Here is a 19,444-nt window from a genome sequence, read left to right on the forward strand (position 1 = left end):
AGCCTGGACTGAAGGATGAACCTATAGTCCTATCCGGACAGGATTAGTTTCTCAGGGGGGCGTCTGTGAAAAATATTTCACACTTCTACTCAGTGATAAAACTCTTGTGTCCAGACTGCAGTGGAAAAAACAGTGAGTTTTTTGGCTTTCTCGGTCACAACATCGCGTTCAGTAGCTCCTCCATTTTCACTCGCTGTTGTGTTTATGTGGATCTCCAAGGAAACGCGCCGCCTGAAGTGTAATTACGGTGCTTATTAGTGGACAAATAGCTATTTTTTTAAACGCAAGGTGACGAAACTGGATGGGACTAAAATTACCGGAGGACCACGGAGTTCAGCAAAAAACAGTAGATAATTTAGCCTGAAATTTTCTCAGGGGACGTCTGAGAAAAAACACATACATGATCGTTCCAGACGAGAATAAAATCACCCACCCACCATAAAAGAAAAAATTACCTCACGACCCTCTGAGAAACTAATATCGTCAGGATAGGGCTTTTAAGTGCCAAATTCTAAACCTACCATCAACGTGGCTGTCCAGATTTGGTGAGCCTGGGCTCTGTGCAACCTCAGCTTTTTGTTCTTGGCTGAGAAATGTGGAACTCTGTATGCTCTTTTGCTGCTGTATTCATTAATCTCAAAGCTAGACAAGGTGTTGGGAGAGTTATCTAAGTTACTGTAATCTTTCTGCAGACCTGATACTTATTGGATGTATTTTATTTATTAAACTACCCTAAATAAGTTTCTGGGAGTTTTTTGCTACAACCCCCCAGGGTATCAGCAGTTCTAGAAGTTCTAGAAGCCTCCACTTCTGACACCAACAGTCATGCCCCACTCAAAATAACTGGGATCCCATTTTTAACTAATTTTAAAGGGTACCCAGTTTAATTAAAGTGGACTAGACGGCTCTTGTCTACTGGACACTACAGTTATAATAGAAGAACTGATGTTCTGAGCTTCCTCTGACTAGACTGAATAGAGACATATGTCACAGACCTACAAAGAACTGCCCAAACCCAACAAACTGTGTTCTGTAGTCTTTGTATTAATTAAATTGAACATTTCTGAGCAAATGGAGTTTGCTGTAAGTTTGGGTTGTAGATGGATATCAAAGACAGCCAAACAAATTACCTCGTGTCATTGGGCTTGTGAGGACCATGTAAGAGCTGACCACTAATTAAACAAACTACAAGCATAAGAGTGAAATGCTTCTTACTTTTAAACCCTTAAACAGCAGGGGTATTATTTAATTATAAACCTTAATGGCTTTTAAAAAATAAAGGAGTGAGTATTTTAAATTATCTGGTGAGTGCTGATTACAACATAGGGCTCCCCCTACAGGCTGGGAGCAAATGTTTAGTCATAAAGACGTGCTGCTGTTCCTCTGGTTCCTCCCACTAGTCACACGTGATTGTTTTGAGCAAAGTAAAGTGGCGAACTGGACTTATAATCATGTCTAACAGAGGTACGTAAAGTATTTTACTGACTATAAGGCGCATTAAGGAAGCAAAGGCTTTGCCACGTTTCCCTTCTGATGGGGAAGCTGGGGAAAAGCTAAGGTAAACAACATTTTCTTTCAAAGTCAAACAAGCACTGGATGTTAATCTACACAGATTTCTGTCCTGAAAACAGTTCATTTGGGTGAGTAAAATGCTCCTGTTTATTTACAGTAAGCTTAGATTTCCAATATTTTGTCTAAGCAGGATGTAAATGCCGCCCAATAACGCTAGACTAAGGAACCCTGAGTGTCTCGGTAACCCAGGGCGCTATTAGCTAGCGGTTCGTACAATGTAGTTTGTGGTTAACAGGATAAACACACAGACTACACTCCAATATATTTGCCTCTGAACAGTGAAAGAGCTAGCACTGCAGTTAGCAGTTAATGCTAATGCTGCTGCACCCAGAGTTAGTGCTGAAGAAACTTCACTGAAAGCTCACCCTTATAACTCACCCGCAGCACTTCAGCAGAGTGGCTTTACTGCTCCATAATTTTACCTGACTGGTAGAGATGCACCAGATAAGAAGGTGCACTTTTGATTTTTGGGAAAATTAAAGGATTTTAGGTGCGCCTTAAGTTAATGGTTTTGTTCGACAAATTTGAAGTTTTTGTAATCCCTTCTAGTGTCATCAGTAAACACTAGTCTAGACAGACACACTAGTTTTGAGAGTTTTATGACTAGCAAATGCGACTAGACCTTGTACTATTTTCTGATATATGCAGCTCATTTTAAAACACACTTCAAACCAAATCTGTGCCAAATTGTGTTTAAAAATTGTAGAGTAAATACACATACCTGGACTAAAGTTCACTTATGAAGCAAGTTTGCCAAATAGCAAGTGATGGAAAGGTAGTTAGCTAGCTAATACCGAAACAACAATGTTAAGCCTATCTAATGTTTGGCTAACTAACTATCTAAAGAAACACCTGGACTAGCCACTTAGCTATCCAACAGACCACATCCATGCACAGTCAAAAAACACCTTCACAAACAATAACTTCCATAGTGAAAGCACACACATGCACAAAGAGAGAAATCATACTAATATTACTTGCAAACATTACCACAACAGCAGAAGGCTTTTAGGCTTTAATCTAGTCTGCCTCTCTCGCTCTGCTGGGGGGGGGGGCGTGTCCTTAGTATTTGCCATAAAGCAGGATTGATTCTCACAATGCTTAAGACTTGTGAGTCTACGGGTTGTGAGCCTCATTTCTGTTGTAATGAGGTAGAGTTAGTATACAGTGAATAGCCCTATTACAGCCCTATTACATTACTATTCTAATCCATATTATGGCAAGAACTAAAGTGTGTCCAAACTTTTGACTGGTACTGTATATTGTGATACATTTTGCCCATATCATCCAGCACTACGTACAACATCAAAGGCGTCTACATAAAATGTGTGGTACGATTTTCTGCCATATGGGTCCTTTAATGAAACTTAATTAAGATTTCACTCTTTGAACTGGTAAATACACACAGTTAAGAACTTCTCTGATGTAGCCCCACAGAAAAAGAGGACACTATCAGTCATTATATTATTGACAGTAAGAAAAAGGACCAAGCGAGTCTTTGAACACATGGGACACAGCACAGTAATTGGAGGTTAATGCGTATTAACGACTGCTGCTGCCCTCTGCCCCCGTTGAGTGCTTATTTGTGACCTCCCGAGTCCTTTATAGATGAAAAAAACAAGTTTTATATTCACACTCCTCCCTCTATCCCTCGTTCCTCTCCTCCCTTTGTACATCAGGGTCAAAAGGGATGTGCAAAAATAAGCGCTAATGGCTCAATGCCTGCGAAAGCTCTCGAATCCAAAGCTGCTCGGCTAATTGTGAAGTGCAGCTGAAACCTGCCGCCCTGAACAATTAGAGAGAAAGCAGAAATTCATGAGGAATACAAATACAGATCTGCGCTGAAGAATAGCACATTAGCATATGTGATTTTAGTCTTTTGAGGCTGAACCGGCTGCTCAAATCCATCCATAATTAGTCGGTAAATGAGGCTCTTGTCTTAATGGGTTACTTTGTCTTCAGTGTAACTTCTAAACCTCGTTATGTTCCAACACTGCGGTTCCTGCTTCCACACCGTCCCCTCAGCTCGTCGGCTAATAGCGGCTTTTTCTGCGACACGTGAGGCACAGAGGCAGACGGAGGCGCACACTGTAACTGAGATTAAAAAGAGTTGTCCTTCCAGATTTCAAGCCAGGCCCAGAAAATGATATTAATTAGCCTGAGAGTGAAAATGAACGTGAGAATTGGCCAACAGCAGCACGCCACAGCGATGTGTGGCACTGATGCTACAGAGCTCCATTCAGCTAGCCGCTAATCCACTGCCCTGAGGGCCTCATTAATTTTACACTCTAAATGGATGAACCGACTGTTTTTAGCATTAGCATTAGCGCTCAGCATTGCAAGCAGCAGGCAGGGGTTTCTGTCACTTTAGAAAAGTGATCTGGGAGTAAAGAGAAAGGGACATAGAGGAAGAGAGAGACAGGGAGACATGGACAGAGAGATAAAGTGAAAGATTGATGTAGACTGAAAAACAGTAAAAAGATAAAGGTGGTCAGGTGAAAGAGAGAGAGAGGAGAGACAGATAGAGATAAAGATGAGTGAGCTAAGTGATCTAAGTGAGAGTGAGGTAGAAAGAACAAGAAAGTGAGAGAAAGAGTAAGAGAGAGTGCAAGAAAGATGTACAGTGATAGGGAAAGAGGTGAAACTGTGTGAGAGAGGTAGTATTGCAATATATATATATATATATATATATATATATATATATATATTAGCAATTTCAACTAAAACATTTTGAGTTCAAAAAATGCCCTAAAGTTTAAAGTTAAATTAAATTGGACTTACATTTTACTTCAACTCACAAGTTTAAGTCTGATTTGGCTTTGGTCTCCTTTCTGCAGGTTTGTTTTGACTACATAACACATTTAGTTTTAATTTATAAATTTAACATTAAAACTTCGTATCACCACTTATTTTCACTTGTTACAGTAATGTAGTTTAACGTTGTGGGGGAGCAGATTCCTGGACAGTTTTGTACGTGAAATGTTAAGTATAACTTGGTAACTTGGTAACTAGCAAATGGTAACTTGCTCCTATAGCCATCAATACTGAGGTTGGCCAGTCAACCATAACAGGACCATAACAGAGTAACAGGGAGAGGGAGACCCACCCATTATGCAAATGGTTCCCGGAACAAATGGAAAAAGTGTGAGGTACAAATCAAATTAAATCATTTAAAATTTTCTTATTCCTTAAACTAACCTGTAAAACTCAAACTATAGTTGAAATCTCAAAACATTTTACGAACTAAGATGAATGAAAAAAAATAAGATATAAATACTTGCTGCTTAAACATTTATTACAATGTGTGAGAGAAAAAAGGGGAAAGTAAAGAGAAAAGTATAGTTAGAGAAATAAAGAGAGGGAGGATGTACATGAGAGAGTGGTAGAGTGACAGAGCAATAAAGAGAGATTGACACAGTGGAGTAAAGAAAGAAAGCAATAAAGAAGTGTACAGTTGAAGAGAATGGAAGAGCGTGCAAGCAAAGTGTGGAAGAAAGCTAATTCTGTAAAACTGACACCAAAAAATACATAATTGCTGGTGTTTACTTATTTAATAGTATTTAATCCTCTTCAGTAACACAGATGGCGTGGCGTAACTTAGATAATCGTTTTGCAATATATCAAGTATTGCAGAATCGCTTGTGATTGAGTCGTTATAATTTGTTATCGTGGGCAGCATATTGTGATAATATTGTTCATGTGAGATGCCCTGTTACTAATAAATGAGCTTTCCTATCCAAAGCAAGAGTGAGAGAGGCTGTTTGAGAGACAGAGGTAGAGAGAGAGGTTGTGTGGGAGAGAGATGGAGGTAGAGCAAGACCAAAACAGAGATAAGAAGCATAAAGGAAAGAGGTTGTGGGAGAGAGAAGTAGAGAGAGAAAGGGAGAGGTTGTGTGGGAGCGTAAGAGGTAGAGAAAAAGTGAGTTTGTAAGAGAAAGAGGTGGAGCGAGAGAAAGAGAGGTTGAAGGATAAAGGGGGATGTAGAGAGACCAATAAAGAGAGTATAAGAGTAAGAAAGAGAGTTTGTAGAGAGAGTTAGAGAAACAAAGAGAGAGGCTGTGTGGGAGAAAGAAAGAGGTATAGAGAAAAAGTGATATACAGAGAAAAATAGACTAAGAGCGAGAAGTTGTGGGACAGAGAGACATAGAGAGAGAGAGATGTAGAGTGAAACTAATCGAGAGAGAGCAATAAAAAGGGACGTAAAATGATAGAGCTTGTGGGAGAGAAGTAGAGAGAAACTAGTAGGAAGAGAGAGGTAGAGGAAATTGAGGTAGAGAGAAACTAATACAGGGAGAAGTTGAGCAAGAAATAAAGGTTGTGGGATAGAGAGACAAAGAGAGAGAAAGGCAGAGAGAGACTAATAGAGAGAGAGGTATAGAGAGAAGTATAGCAAGAGAGAGAGGTTGTGGGACAGAAAGACATAGCGAGAAAGAGATAAAATAAGAAAAGAGAGCATACGAGTGAGACAGAGGTTCTGAAAGAGAGGTAGAGAGAGACTAATAGAGAGAGAGGTGGAAAGAGAGCAATACAAAGAGAGGTAAAATGATAGAGCTTGTGGAAGAGAGAGGTAGAGAGAGACTAATAGAGAGAGAGAAAGGGAGTAGAGAGAGACCAATACGGAGAGAAGATGAAGAGAAAGAGAGGTGGGATAGAGAAGCAAAGAGAGAGAGGTAGAGAGAGACCAATAAAGAGTGTAAGAATGAGAAAGTAAGGTTGTGGAAGAGAGAGGTAGAGGGAGACTAATAGAGAGAGAGCGATACAAAGAGAGGTAAATGATAGAACTTGTGGGAGAGAGGTAGAGAAAGACTAATGGAGAGAGAGAGAAGGGTAGAGAGAGACCAATACAAAGACCAATACCAAGATGAGCGAGACAGAGAGGTTGGAGGATAGAGAGAGTAGAGAGAGAGAGGTAGAGATAGACCAATAAAAAGAGTGTAAGAGTAAGAAAGTGAGGTTGTGCGAGAGGTAGAGGTAGAGAGAGAGCAAAAATGTGAAAAAGCTTGTGGGAGAGAGAGAGAGGTAGCGAAAGCAATACAGAGAAACAGTAACAAAGAGGTTGTGGCAGAGAGAGAGAGAGGTAAAGAATAACAAAAAAAGAGAGGTAGATCATGAGAGATAGAGGTTGTGGGAAAGAGAGCGGTAGAGAGAAAGAGCAATACAAAGGGCAGTAAAGTGAGAGCTTGTGGGAGGGAGAGGTAGAGAGAGAGCAATACAAAGAGATAAAGTGAGTGAGAGAAAGAGAGCGAGAGAGAGAGAGACCAATACAGAGAGCAAGAGAAAAAAGAGGCTGTGGCAGAGAAGTACAGAAAAGCAAATACAAAGAGAGGTTGATGAAGAGACAGAGAGGTTGTGTTAGAGAGAAAAGGTGGTTGAGCATAGAGGTAGAGTGAGAAAGAAAAAGGAAGAAGAAGAAGAAATAAAAAAGGGGTACAGAAAGTGGAGAGAAGGAAAGAGAAGTATATTCAGATAAGAGAATGTTATTCACTGTAATATCCAGTATAAACAGTGGCAGTCAGGTAAAGTTTTTTATATTGAATAGTTTCTATCATAGAGCTAAAAATAAAACCCAGCTCTCAGCAGAGCATTTCACTGCCGAAGGCTTGATTTACTTTAGAGGCCTTCTGCTTTCAGAAACTGTGTACAAGGGTTGGTCCAGCATAGTCGGTTTCATTCCCTCTCTTCTCTACGGGAGAGTCCTTGAGTGAAGAAGTGCGTAGAAATAGGAAATGGCTCTCCTGTCATGGTCTGGCTTCCTGACCATGGTATTTCTGGCTCTGGAGCTGAGAACAACCAGGACAAGAGGATAAAAAAAGGAACACAAATGAGTAAATTCCGAAGATCGACTATTTCAGCCATTCCCCAACCCTCCTCCCCCTACCTGTACAGCACGACTCAAAGTTAAATCACTCTGGATAAAAGCTTCAGACAAATGACGCAAATGTAAATTTGATTTACATCACTGAGACTTCATTTTCATAGAGGCAATCAATGAAATTCAAATTCAAGTCCAGCCTTCATCGTCAGAGAGGCTCTAATCTCCTACGGAAGAGGCAGCTAAAAAAAGATTACAGGATGATTCAGATATTACTCCACGGTTACAAATGAAAGCTGAGAGTAATATCATTTTCTGGGTCAGGATCTAATGCACTTCCTTTTGAACTATTAATCAGTTCCGTTCTGAAGATGGTAATCAGATGGTGCTTTGAGATCACACACAATGGATTCCTGAGGCAAAACAGAGCTTTCAAGACACAGTCATTCAAGTTTATCCTTATAAGTTGACAGGAAACACCAAATTGGAACATTTGCACCTTACTATTTTTATATACACTACAACTTTTGGGGCTGTTGAGAAAGTGGGATGTACACTGGAAGTACTGACCTTCTTCAAACTGCAGGCACAATGTTAAAAGCTTAGAACAGTGGTTGGCAATAGACGGTCCGCAGGCCAGTTGTGGTCAGCAAGCATGAAACATCTGGCATGTGAGGTTGTTTGAACCATAATGAACAATAATGAAAAAAAAAAAGAAATAAATAAAATGCTTCTCTGATGAGCTTTTATTTACATTTCTCCCCTGTCTCTCTGTTGCGTTTGGCATGACTTTAGTTTCTGCCCGTTTTTGGGCTCCATATTCCCTTATAACGTAGCGGTTGTGTATAAAGCAGTGGTAGTTTATTGGACCGCGAACCTGACGACACGGGTTCGAACCAGAGTGAGGAGGGGTGTGTTTATTTATTTATTTTTTCATTTCTTCTTGGGTTTACCTGCTTTAAATTCAACTGTTCTGCAATTGGGTTCAACAACGGGAGAGCTACTGGTCTGTAGCCCTTCATCCCATTACACTTTCCAAAACAGTTTTTTTTGTGGTCACGTAAAGGCTTGGAAAATATATGGCCCGTGGCTCAACCTATGTTCAGACTGCCAGACCAAATTAGATTTTTGACATAACTGTATTTTTATCCAGATTGAGTTTTGATAGTCCAGACAGCCGGAGACCTCATACAATCTGATTTGTTGGAATAGAATCCAAACCAAGTGTTTTTTAAAATCTCTGAAATCCCGACGAACAACAGTCTCATCAAATCCAGAGAGACAGAAGTGCAGGGGTCCAGGAAGACAACCAAAGGTTAGATAATGACACCAATCTTGATACAACAAGATACATTTGTGATGTCCAGACATGCAAATCCAATCTGATCACTTGCGAATAACAGTGTGAACAGACATCTCAACAGATCTGCTTAGAAAAACAAATCTGGGTATCACTTTATTGGGATGGTTTATTAGAAATGCCTTATATATGCTCAACTAACGTTCAGCCTAGAGCTGGGCAATATGGCCTGTGAAAGAAACTTTGAAGGAGAATTTTTTATAGTTTTTCACAATTAATCACAGATTCACTCCAGAGAGCGATGACACGGCAGTTTTTAGAAACGGTAGGATTTCTTTCTTGTCACGCGTGGCGCTGCAGCTCTGTAGACAGATGTATCAAAGCAATGTTAATTAATCCATCGTGCCCCTTTCTTATTATATAGCACATTCAAGAGTTTAATAGTTTAAAAGTTTAATAGAAGTTGGTTAATAGATGTTAGTTGAGTATCTATGAGTCATCTTTCATGGACCATCCAAATAAAGTGTTACCCAAATCTGAGGGCATTTTCACACCTGTAGTTTGGTTCTCTGGTCTGGATCAGATGATTAGTTCATTTTCCCCCTTGGTTTAGTCTGATTTTGCACAGGAACACAAATGTACCAAAATACGTTCCAATAAACCACAAAAGCAAGTAGTCTCCTTTCATTGGCCAGTGCTGTCTGGAACAGGAGCAGGAAAGTAAGTATAGCAAGAAGGTTGTGTGTTCCAGGTTGTGTGTGAAAACACCCTGATTTACTACCTGCAAGTTGAACCAAGCTTCTAACAAATTTTCAAGATAGCACAAATAAACCAGCAACAAGGTAATGATTGCCCAACTCACCAATGCCCCCCATGCAACTTATAAGGCTTGAAGGATCTGCTGCCTTGGTGCCAGATACCACAGAACACCTTCAGAGAAATTTAAACTTTTCAGTGTGCTTCTGTTACTAAATATAAAAAACACAAGTGATATTGTCAGCACTTGCTCACAGTGGTCACCCCGAGAATCCACTTTAAAAATTACCCTGCAGCTAAATGTCTAAATCAGTAAATTCTAAGTGTCGGCTAAAAGTCTTGATAATTAAGCAAAATTAGGACGAATATAAAAAATAAAAATAAACATCTTAATAAATATACAAATAACAAATAAATCTCCCAGATAGCGTGAAGCATAAGTCGACTCAAGTCAGTATCAGCTGAAACTCGGCATCAGCCATGCAGAATTGGGACAAAAATGGCTAATACTTGTTGACTGCAGAATTTGCAAATGAGGGTTGGTTCAATTTCCATATTATACTCAGCAACTGGGGTGTTGGAACATGTGGCTAAGGCCAATTGTTGTATTATACTTGGCAACTGGGGTGTTGGAACATGTGGCTAAGGCCAATTGTTGTAGTATACTTAGTAATTGGAGTGTTGGAACATGTGGCTCAGGCCAATTGATGAATTATAGTCAGTAACTGGAGTGTTGGAAAATGTAGCTCAGGCCAATTAATGAATTATAGTCAGTAATTGGAGTGTTGGAAAATGTAGCTCAGGCCAATTGTTGTATTATACTTAGAAACTGGAGTGTTGGAACATGTGGCTCAGGCCAATTGTTGTATTATACTTAGTAACTGGAGTGTTGGAAAATGTAGCTCAGGCCAATTGTTGTATTATACTTAGTAACTGGAGAGTTGGAAAATGTAGCTCAGGCCAATTGTTGTATTATACTAAGTAACTGGAGAGTTGGAAAATGTAGCTCAGGCCAATTGTTGTATTATACTTAGTAACTGGAGAGTTGGAAAATGTAGCTCAGGCCAATTGTTGTAATATACTTAGCAACTGGAGTGTTGGAACATGTGGCTCAGACCAATTGTTCTATTATACATGGTAACTGGGGTGTTGGTACATGCAGAACTTGGTCTAGCCTTTGGTAAGCCAAGCATTTGTCAGTCAATACCAATACAAGTTTGTATTTGGCCTAGATTCAGGTCTAGAGTCGGACCGATGCAACTCAGGCTTGGTGTGGTATCCGGCCAAAATGGTTTGCTGAATCTGTGATCGATTGATGTTTGCAGTGACGTTTCTCTAAAATTGTGCAGCATCCCTAAAGCCCTAAAGCCATTCAGCAGAACTGGAGAACAATCTCCTAACCTAAAATAGGCACAATCTGACACAATACTAACAAGGTTATCTATAGAGCCACAACACGCTTCTAAAGTAATCCTGTTGGCTGAATCCAGAGAGTCGGCTAAAATTAGACAAGAGTAAAAAGCTGAAGATGGCGATGACTTTGAACCTTCTGATAACTTCACAAAGCCTGACTGACACGAGCTCTGAGAACCGGGAGATTTGATCCATATGATATTGCTTTCTGGGCAGGGATTAAACACAACACTAAATAAACCACTGTCTGCCACCGGTCTTTATATGTAGACTAATTATCAAAATCGATATTGTGTTTTTAAAAATCAATAGAATATTGCAAAACAAAGCATCACCACAGTTCAATTTATCAATAATTTCTTACACCACTACTCTATAAATGCACAGTCATACAGTAGGCAAGCTTAGAAGGAGGTGACCATAAACTCTCACGCTGTCTCTCTCCCTCTCTCTCTCTCTCCCTCTCTCACACACACACAGGAGGACTGCAAATGAGGACGGCAGTAAAGGAAATGGGCTGTCTGATCAATCAAGCGAATGACATGAACTGAACGACATTTTAAAAAATAAATGATGTTTTCATTTTTCTGCTTCTCATGGTTTGATCCTTTGTCCTTCGTTTCTTCTCCACTTTTAATCCACTGCCTTTCATCCTCCCCTCCACTGCTACCTGAGTCAAATCTCACTCAATCACACACACACACACACACACACACTCTTGCTCAGGTTTTTCAATTCAAAAGAGTTAATATTCATAAAAGTGTTTGTATCGCAGATTGATAATGAAAATATTCTCTCTCTCTCTCTCTCTCACTCACACACACACACACACACACACACTGGGCTCAGGTGTGTGTGATGTTCTGTCCTCCAGTGAGTATGACCCTGTTATAGCCTATTAAAGACCATCACACACAGCATCACCCTTTACTACGACCTACAAGAAAGAGAGAAAGAGAGAGAGAGAGAGAGAGAGAGAGAGAGAGAGAGAGAATGAGTGAAGAAAAGCCACTTAAACAAAACAGGAGAAGAAGAAGGAAAATAATATGAAATGAAAAGGAAAAAAGAAACATGAATCAGAAACATTGAGCCAATAAAGTACACTACCAGTTGAGATGATAGAATTACTGATCATATTAATTTGCTGGTATTTTATTTGTTTTATAAGATCATTCCACACTAGCTCACCTACGGCCAATCAGATTGTGCTACTGATTCCTATTTTAAAAAATCTTTTTCCACTTAAATATTTTTTTTTACTGTTTTAAACCAATTTAAATAGGCACTAGAACGTCAGACTCTACTAATCTTGGATGAATTACAGTGCAACGTCAAATGTCCTGAGTCGTGTAATTAGTACCGTGTCCCATGACTTTTGCCATGTCCCAAGGAGGCTTAAGAATGCTGCACTTACCTGCAGGATACGTATGTGGGGTTCCTGTAATGTCTTACCATGAGCATGCTCGTGTTTAACCTCACTCAAAAGATAATACCTCACAACTTATACCTGTGTGGGCATTTCCAAACTGTTCTTAAGCTGTTAGACTTCTTTATCAATATATATATATATATATATATATATATATATATATATATATATATATATATATAGATGAATAATACTAGTTTACTCGTCACTAGAAACTTAACACATATGATAATGCTTTACAATAAATGATACATTGATTAACAGTACTTACAACAGAATTATTTAATTAATTAATTTGTTATTCTTTTTTTATGCAATTTCTCGGTTCATTATTATTTAGAACAATGTTTAATAATGTCTTAAATAGTTTAAATTAGGAATAAATTGAGACATTATTTAATCATTTAACAATGTTTATTACTGTCCTAAATACTTGTATTTAGTATTGTGGTACCAACATGTTTCATTTCATTCTCTGAAGGTGCTCAAAATGTGTTACTATTGGTTTATACATTTAACCTTAAACTAAATTTAGCTCAAAACATTGATTTGAATCATTTGAACAATGATTTCTAACCTGTAAACCTCACTGTTCACTGTACGTACTTAGAGAAGTGCATGGCCTGTTCTCCAGCGACACTGAAGTAGAAGTCTGTAGTGTGTTTCATCTCGTCTGTATGCCCGCTCTTCTCAATCCAGTGACCAATCGGGTGACAGTACACCCCGTCCACCATGTTTCTTTCGTCGTACACACACTCTCGGTCATGATGGGGACCGTTACCTGGAGGAAAAGTTGACCATGCGAATGGTTTTATCAGAAATCATTTTAACATAAGAGATTAAATAAGACTGTCTGTCAAAAACCCACTGATTCCCACAAACTGAGTCAATATATTTGACACCTGAAGCCATGAAACTGATAACACCAACAAACAAGAAATCCGTATCTCCCCTGGAGATGTCACTAAATATCAACATTTCAGCTTTTATTTCCAGGTATTTAAATTTGGATTTGATAAACAGTTCAGTAAATAGCAGCTCTAGTCTTAACTACATTTAAGACATTTTTCTGTGAGCAAACGTATTGTAACAGATAAAATACTTAAACTTAACATAGGTTAAAGTAAATAAGTTTTATTATTTAGTTGCAAATCCATTGCAAGTTTAACCAGCTAGAGCTGCCCAGGCTGTTTTTTCGTCATGTTTGGCTGAATTAGTCTCTTAAAACAGCCTCAGTTAATTAGATAAACTGACAAACTGAAAAAAATCAGATTTTTGCAAAACAGAAGTTCACAGTTCAGGTAAAGAAATGCAGGACTTTTCAGACCGACTGAGTTCAGGTCAGCACCTGTAGTTGTTCTCCATAAAGCAAAGACCGTTTTAAATTTTTTTCACGTCCAATTAAAAAAACATCCCTAATGTCCAGGTAATTCTGCTTAATTGGGGCTGGAAGGTCATGAAATGTCGGGCTAGGTCAGCTCATTTCTTCACGATCTGAATAAAACTGAGAGAGAATCTGTGTAACCATAATAAGGCTCAGACAAAGAAGGTTCAACTGCAGCTCTGACACAGCCTTTAACAATTACAGATGTTTTAAAATGATGTTCTGCTCATGATGTGCGCTTTGTGTTTAGGTCTCTGCTGATGCATTTAAACCACAGCATCTACAGTGGTGTGAAAAAGTATTTGTCCCCTACAGATTTCTATTGTTTTTGCTTTTTTGTCATAGTGATAATTTTCAGATTATCAAACAACTTTAATATCAGACAAAGATAACCTGAGTAAATATAAAAAGCACTTTGAGCACTTTTTTATTTATTAAAGGTAAAAAGAAAGAAAAAAAAAACAATTTAGCCATGTTTTACGTTCAGTATGATGTTCTTTTTTGGAAATGATGTGTTAGTTTTACGCCAGATGTAACAGGACACACACCTTCCAAAACCTTGTCACGTCAGTTCAAAGAATATTTACCCAAAGTCCTGGGGATCATCAAGATGTTTTGTTTTTTTTGTCAAATGTGCTATTTTTATCAGCAGTGTTTTTTTGCTTTGAAACTCTCCCATGGATATCACTTTCTCTCTGTTAATTTTTAATTACTGAATTATTAACATGGACCTTAACTAAGAAAGTGAGCTTCGCAGTTATTTAAATGTTGTTCTGGGTTCTTTTGTGACTTCTTGGATGAGTTCTCCATGCCCTTTTGGAGTAATTTTGGTAAGCCAGACACTCATGAGAGCATTTACTACTGTTCCATATGTGATTTTTTGTGAATAACGGCTCTCACTGTGGTCTGCTGGAGTCCCAAAGCCTTAGAAATGACTTTGTTCCTTTTTCAAAATGATAGACGTCTAGAATGACTTTGTTTTCTCATCTGTTTTTGAGTTTCTTCAGATCACGGCATAATGTGTTGTTTTTGAGATCTTTTAGCTGTTTCATGTTGTCAGACAGGATCTATTTAAGTGATTTCTTGATTCTATAGGTCTGGCAGTAATCAGGCCTGGTTGTGGTTAGTAGTGAAAATAGTGAAAAAAGCTTTTTTAAGTGTGATTAATCACAGAACACTTTTTCAAAAAGTGCTAGATTGGTTTGGTTAGTTTTTTTTCCCCTTAATAAATGAAATCTTAATTTTATATTTACTCAGGTTGTTTTTGTCTAATAATAAAGTTAAGTAATAATAACTAATAAAAATGTAAGTATGGCAAAAATGCGAAAACAATTGAAATCTGTAAGGGGACAAATACTTTTTCACACCACAATATATCTTCTCCCAGGCCCACACAGACTCATGCCGGCGGAAGCAGGAAGATGCCGCAGATTTGCTCATTTATCATCGTCCCCATCCTGTCAGCCATGAGCCGGCGGGACAACTTATGAGACAGGACCAGACATGGAGTCTATGCTTCACTTTCATTCTTATTAAATATTAACGCTTATGCTACTGCTGGGTTATTACAGCAGCAAGAGATACATAACCTGCATCATTAAAGTCAGGATAGCTATAATAAGGAGGCCTGCAATGGCATTTTATAAAAAGATTCAATACAACAAATACAGAGAAGGTGAAGTCAGGCCAACTTATACTGGTAAAATAATAGACGATTTTTGAGTTAACTCATTCTCAGTTTAGTTTAAAAAATCTTCTGCGTATTTCACGTCAGTTTGGTCAACAATACATATTGAGTTAAGTTAAAAACAGTAGTAAAGCAGCAAATGAGCTGCATCTGGAACGAATTAAATATTGTGTTAGATGTTTAGTCTGTAGCTTCACCCTCTCAAATTGTTTTATGTTCATTTCCTTCATATAGTTATTTGAACTTATACAACAGTTGGTCCCGACTTGGTTGAGAAGTGCTCTAGTCGTGCTGATATATGTGATAACATCACGGCCTTCTCACACTAAACTTGTATCACTCCGCCGACGCGTTGCCAAGTAACGGCGTATACACACAGGACACCCGCAGCAGCGTTAGCTTAGCACAGGCTAGCGCTCAGCCGCGGCACGCTTGCCCGCAGCCCGCAACGCTGGCTCGTCTTTCGTGGAAAAAAGGGAAAGAAAATCGCTCGGTTAATGCCATCTGACAGCCAGAACGCTAACCAGCCAGGCTAGGCTAAGCTAAGTTAATGCTGAGCTAAAGCAAGCTACGCTAATCAACCACAGTCCAGCCAGCTAGCTAAAACCAACATCACCCAGCAAAACAAGCAGAAATGCTCAAAAATGCGCAGCGTTCACCTGAAGACGACTCCACAGAGCAGGAGAGGAGACTTTAAGAGTTATTCAGCCCAATTTTAATTTCAAGCTAACTTTCGTAAAAAAAAAACTGTTGTATAAAAGCAATAGAACACTCGAGGTTGTGTGTTATAACGAATAACATCACGACCGAATCACAGCCGTGATGTTATTCGTGATAACACACTCCTTCTCGTGTTCTATTGCTTAATCATGATCTCCTTACATTGATGAGCAGCATTTAGACGGAGGTTTCCAGTGGAAGGTTAGCAGGAATGAATGATAAAAAAATGGAGAAACTGCCAGATTCATTTGATGTCAAAAAGTAAAAAAAAGTTATAAAAGAACACTGTAGAAACTGTCCGATTATGTCAAAAGCAGAAAGAGTACAGAAATGGAGAAACTGCCAAAAGGTGATTTGCTAGTTCAAAACATGCCATCAGCTAATGGCTATTCGGGACGAAAAAGACGAGAGGTGAGAAAACTCATAGAACCTGGGGCTGGAGTTTGGGCAGCTTCAACTTGTCCTAGGAAGCGAGTCCCCAGTCTTCTATAATTAGGGTTAGGAGGAAGAGAGAGTTAAAAGGGAGGAGATGGGGTGGTGGCAAGAAATTGGGCTCCTAGTAGTCCAGTGGACTAAGGCACTGCCACTACGATCGGAAAATTGCTGGTTCGAATCCCATTCATGCAGCTTGTCATCAGCTACCAGAGCCCTGAGAGACCACAACTGGACTAGCTCTCTCTGGGAGGGTAGATGGCGCTCTCTCCTCATATCACAAAAGGTGATGTCAATCAGCACGAGGCGTCTGTGAGCTGATGTATCAGAACCGAGTCGCTACACTTTCCTCCGAGTGCTCTGTGATGCTACTTGGTAATGCTGCATCAGCAACAGTTTGAAAAGTGGCGAAGTCTGACTTCACATGTGTTGGAGAAGGCATGTGTTAGTCTTTACCCTCCTGGTGTGTTGGGGCATCGCTAGTGATAGGGGGAGTCCTAATAAGTGGGTTGGATAATTGGCCTTAGAAACAAATCTAAAAAATGATAAGAAATATTGAAATCGAAATCAGGTTCACATTGTCAAAGAGTGAAACAATGGTTAAAAAAGAAACTGTCAGATTCACATTATGTAAAATAAATAAATAAAAAAAAAAAACCTAAAAAATGAGAAACTGCCAGTTATGACGATTAAGGACAAAAGCTTTGGCTGCACCACAGGGCCCTATAGGGCACTGCCCTCACCCACCACTCCCCCTCCCCAAAACACATTTTTCTAAAAGCTATCATGACTATAATGTTATTTTAAAATATTAATGTTGATAAATTTGGGATGCACTAGGCTCCCTGTTTCAGCTGCATATATGCCCTTTAAAATGCATGTATGTTGGTACAATGCAAATATATTAAGGATGCTTAATTGGGACCTTTCTCTCAAGTTCTGCACGGATATACTAGGCTACATACGTCTGCTATGTTGTTGCTGGAGTGTGACGTGACGTGTGCAGGTCCGATGAATAAACCGCGTATAAAACAATAAATTGTCGGGATGGTATATATTTATACTTCTTATCCAACCACAATTAGATTTACTCTATCTGGATGGAGAGATTTATATGGATAAATCTGAACGATGAGAAGCCAGAATGAAAACATGAGTAACGAGGCTATTTTTAAAATGTAAGAAGCAGAAAGTTCAGACAATTGTTTGAAAATGTCATGAAAAGTAAAATGTTACTCCAGTAAAGTATAGATAACTTTTCTACTTAAGTAAGGTAACAAAGTGTTTGTACTTCATTACTTGACATCTCTGGATTCATATTATGTCAAACAATGAAAAAGATGGAAAACAATGAAAAACATTGAGAAAATGGATTCACACAAAAGTGTGACAGTAAAGTTTGGGGATTATTTTGTGTTAGATGGCGACAGTAGGCATTTGACATGTATGGCATGTTGCTGTGTTGGCTGATTGAGTTGGCTGTGTTTAGTATTTGTTACTTGGGGGATTTATGCCTTCATTGCCTTCCATATGTCAGTTTGATATAAATAGAATTTTTTCGCCTGCGGAAAGAATTTCATTTCAAGGACAATAAAAGCGTCTATCTCTCTCTATCTGAACCCTGAGGCATGTTTTTGGAACGCTCTGCTGGCAGGTGGAAGTGAGAGTTGGCGCACCGCAAAACTTGGCCTAGATCCACACACTCACACTCACACACACTCACACCAATCAGCACACATTGTTTTAATAAATGTGCCACATGTGTCCTTCGGAAGTCACGGTGCTTGTTGACGAGGCGGAAATCACAAGCGTGCCAACAAAACCAAAAGAAAAGAGAGAAAAAGAAAGGAAAAGAAGCAAAAAGAAAGGAAGCAGAAAGAAGGCTTGAGATTGGCAGGTTAAGCAGTCACATTCAGGGTGAGACGGGGATGAATCTGCAGAATTAAGCACATGGGAACACACATAGACACACAGAGAGGACTATTAAGAAACAACAGGGTCTAAGAAAGAAGCGGAGAAAAGCTTTTCTGACTCTCTGCCTTCACAAAACTTTGGCAGCTCAGAAACACAGGGGTGTGAATTAAAGGAAAGTCTTCAGCCCAAAAAAAAAAAAAAAAACATATTTAAATGAAATTCTTACAGATATTAGCATGCAAAAAGAATCCAGAAGTAAGAGCACATCTCTGACAGTGTTTTTCTGTTCTATCACTGCCATCTAGTGGCGAGGACAGGGCAATACATTACATTACGTTACTAGTAAATGTAGTTCTGTACTGTCTAACACCAATCAAGCATAACATTTTGACGACCATCACTGTCCATTTTTTCAGCTCAGCACTTTCTAGCTCTGCAGAGTTTATTATCTTCCTTTAACCCTCTTCCTCAATTATCAGGACCCTACAGGAGAGGCCACCATAGAGCAGCTATAGCAGGTATTATTTGGGTGGTGCATCATTGTCAGCACTGCAGAGACACTGGCATGGTGGTGGTGTGTTAGTAGTGTGTGTTTTGTTGGTATAAGTGGATGAGACACAGCAGTGCTGCTGGAGTTTTTAAACACCTCAGTGTCACTGCTGGACTGAGGATAGTTCTGTTTCTGATCCACTTGTACCAGAACAACACACATTAACACACTACCACCATGCCAGTGTCAAATGCAGTGCTAAGAAGGTCCCACTACCCAAAAAATATCTACTCTGTGGTGGTCCTGCGGTCCTATTTATTATTTTATATAGCAGTAAATGTAGTATGCAGTTTATTACAGCAGCATTTGTAGTATACTACAAGTGTTCTTATTTTACTGTAGAGAGAAACAGAGAGAACAAAATATATACTCACTGTCTAAACATTTGGTTGTTTTTACTTTTTTTTAAACTATCTAGAATTGGAATCAGTTTAAAATCCAATATAAAGCAATGTGACTGAACAGCCAGATTCAT

The 19,444-nt window shown here is 39.1% G+C and overlaps 1 protein-coding gene across 1 annotated transcript in view; it reads right to left on the reverse strand.

Annotated features, from left to right (window-relative positions):
- Window positions 1-19,444, reverse strand: part of epm2a (EPM2A glucan phosphatase, laforin) — a 38,369-nt gene that overhangs the window by 12,740 nt on the left and 6,185 nt on the right. Inside the window, exon 2 of the mRNA XM_007233413.3 lies at window positions 12,889-13,063. Coding sequence (XP_007233475.2) covers window positions 12,889-13,063 — 175 coding nt within the window. The remainder of the gene's footprint in view (window positions 1-12,888; window positions 13,064-19,444) is intronic.

This window comes from Astyanax mexicanus, chromosome 13 (genome assembly GCF_023375975.1).
Source record: "Astyanax mexicanus isolate ESR-SI-001 chromosome 13, AstMex3_surface, whole genome shotgun sequence".
Taxonomy (NCBI): Eukaryota; Metazoa; Chordata; class Actinopteri; order Characiformes; family Acestrorhamphidae; genus Astyanax; species Astyanax mexicanus.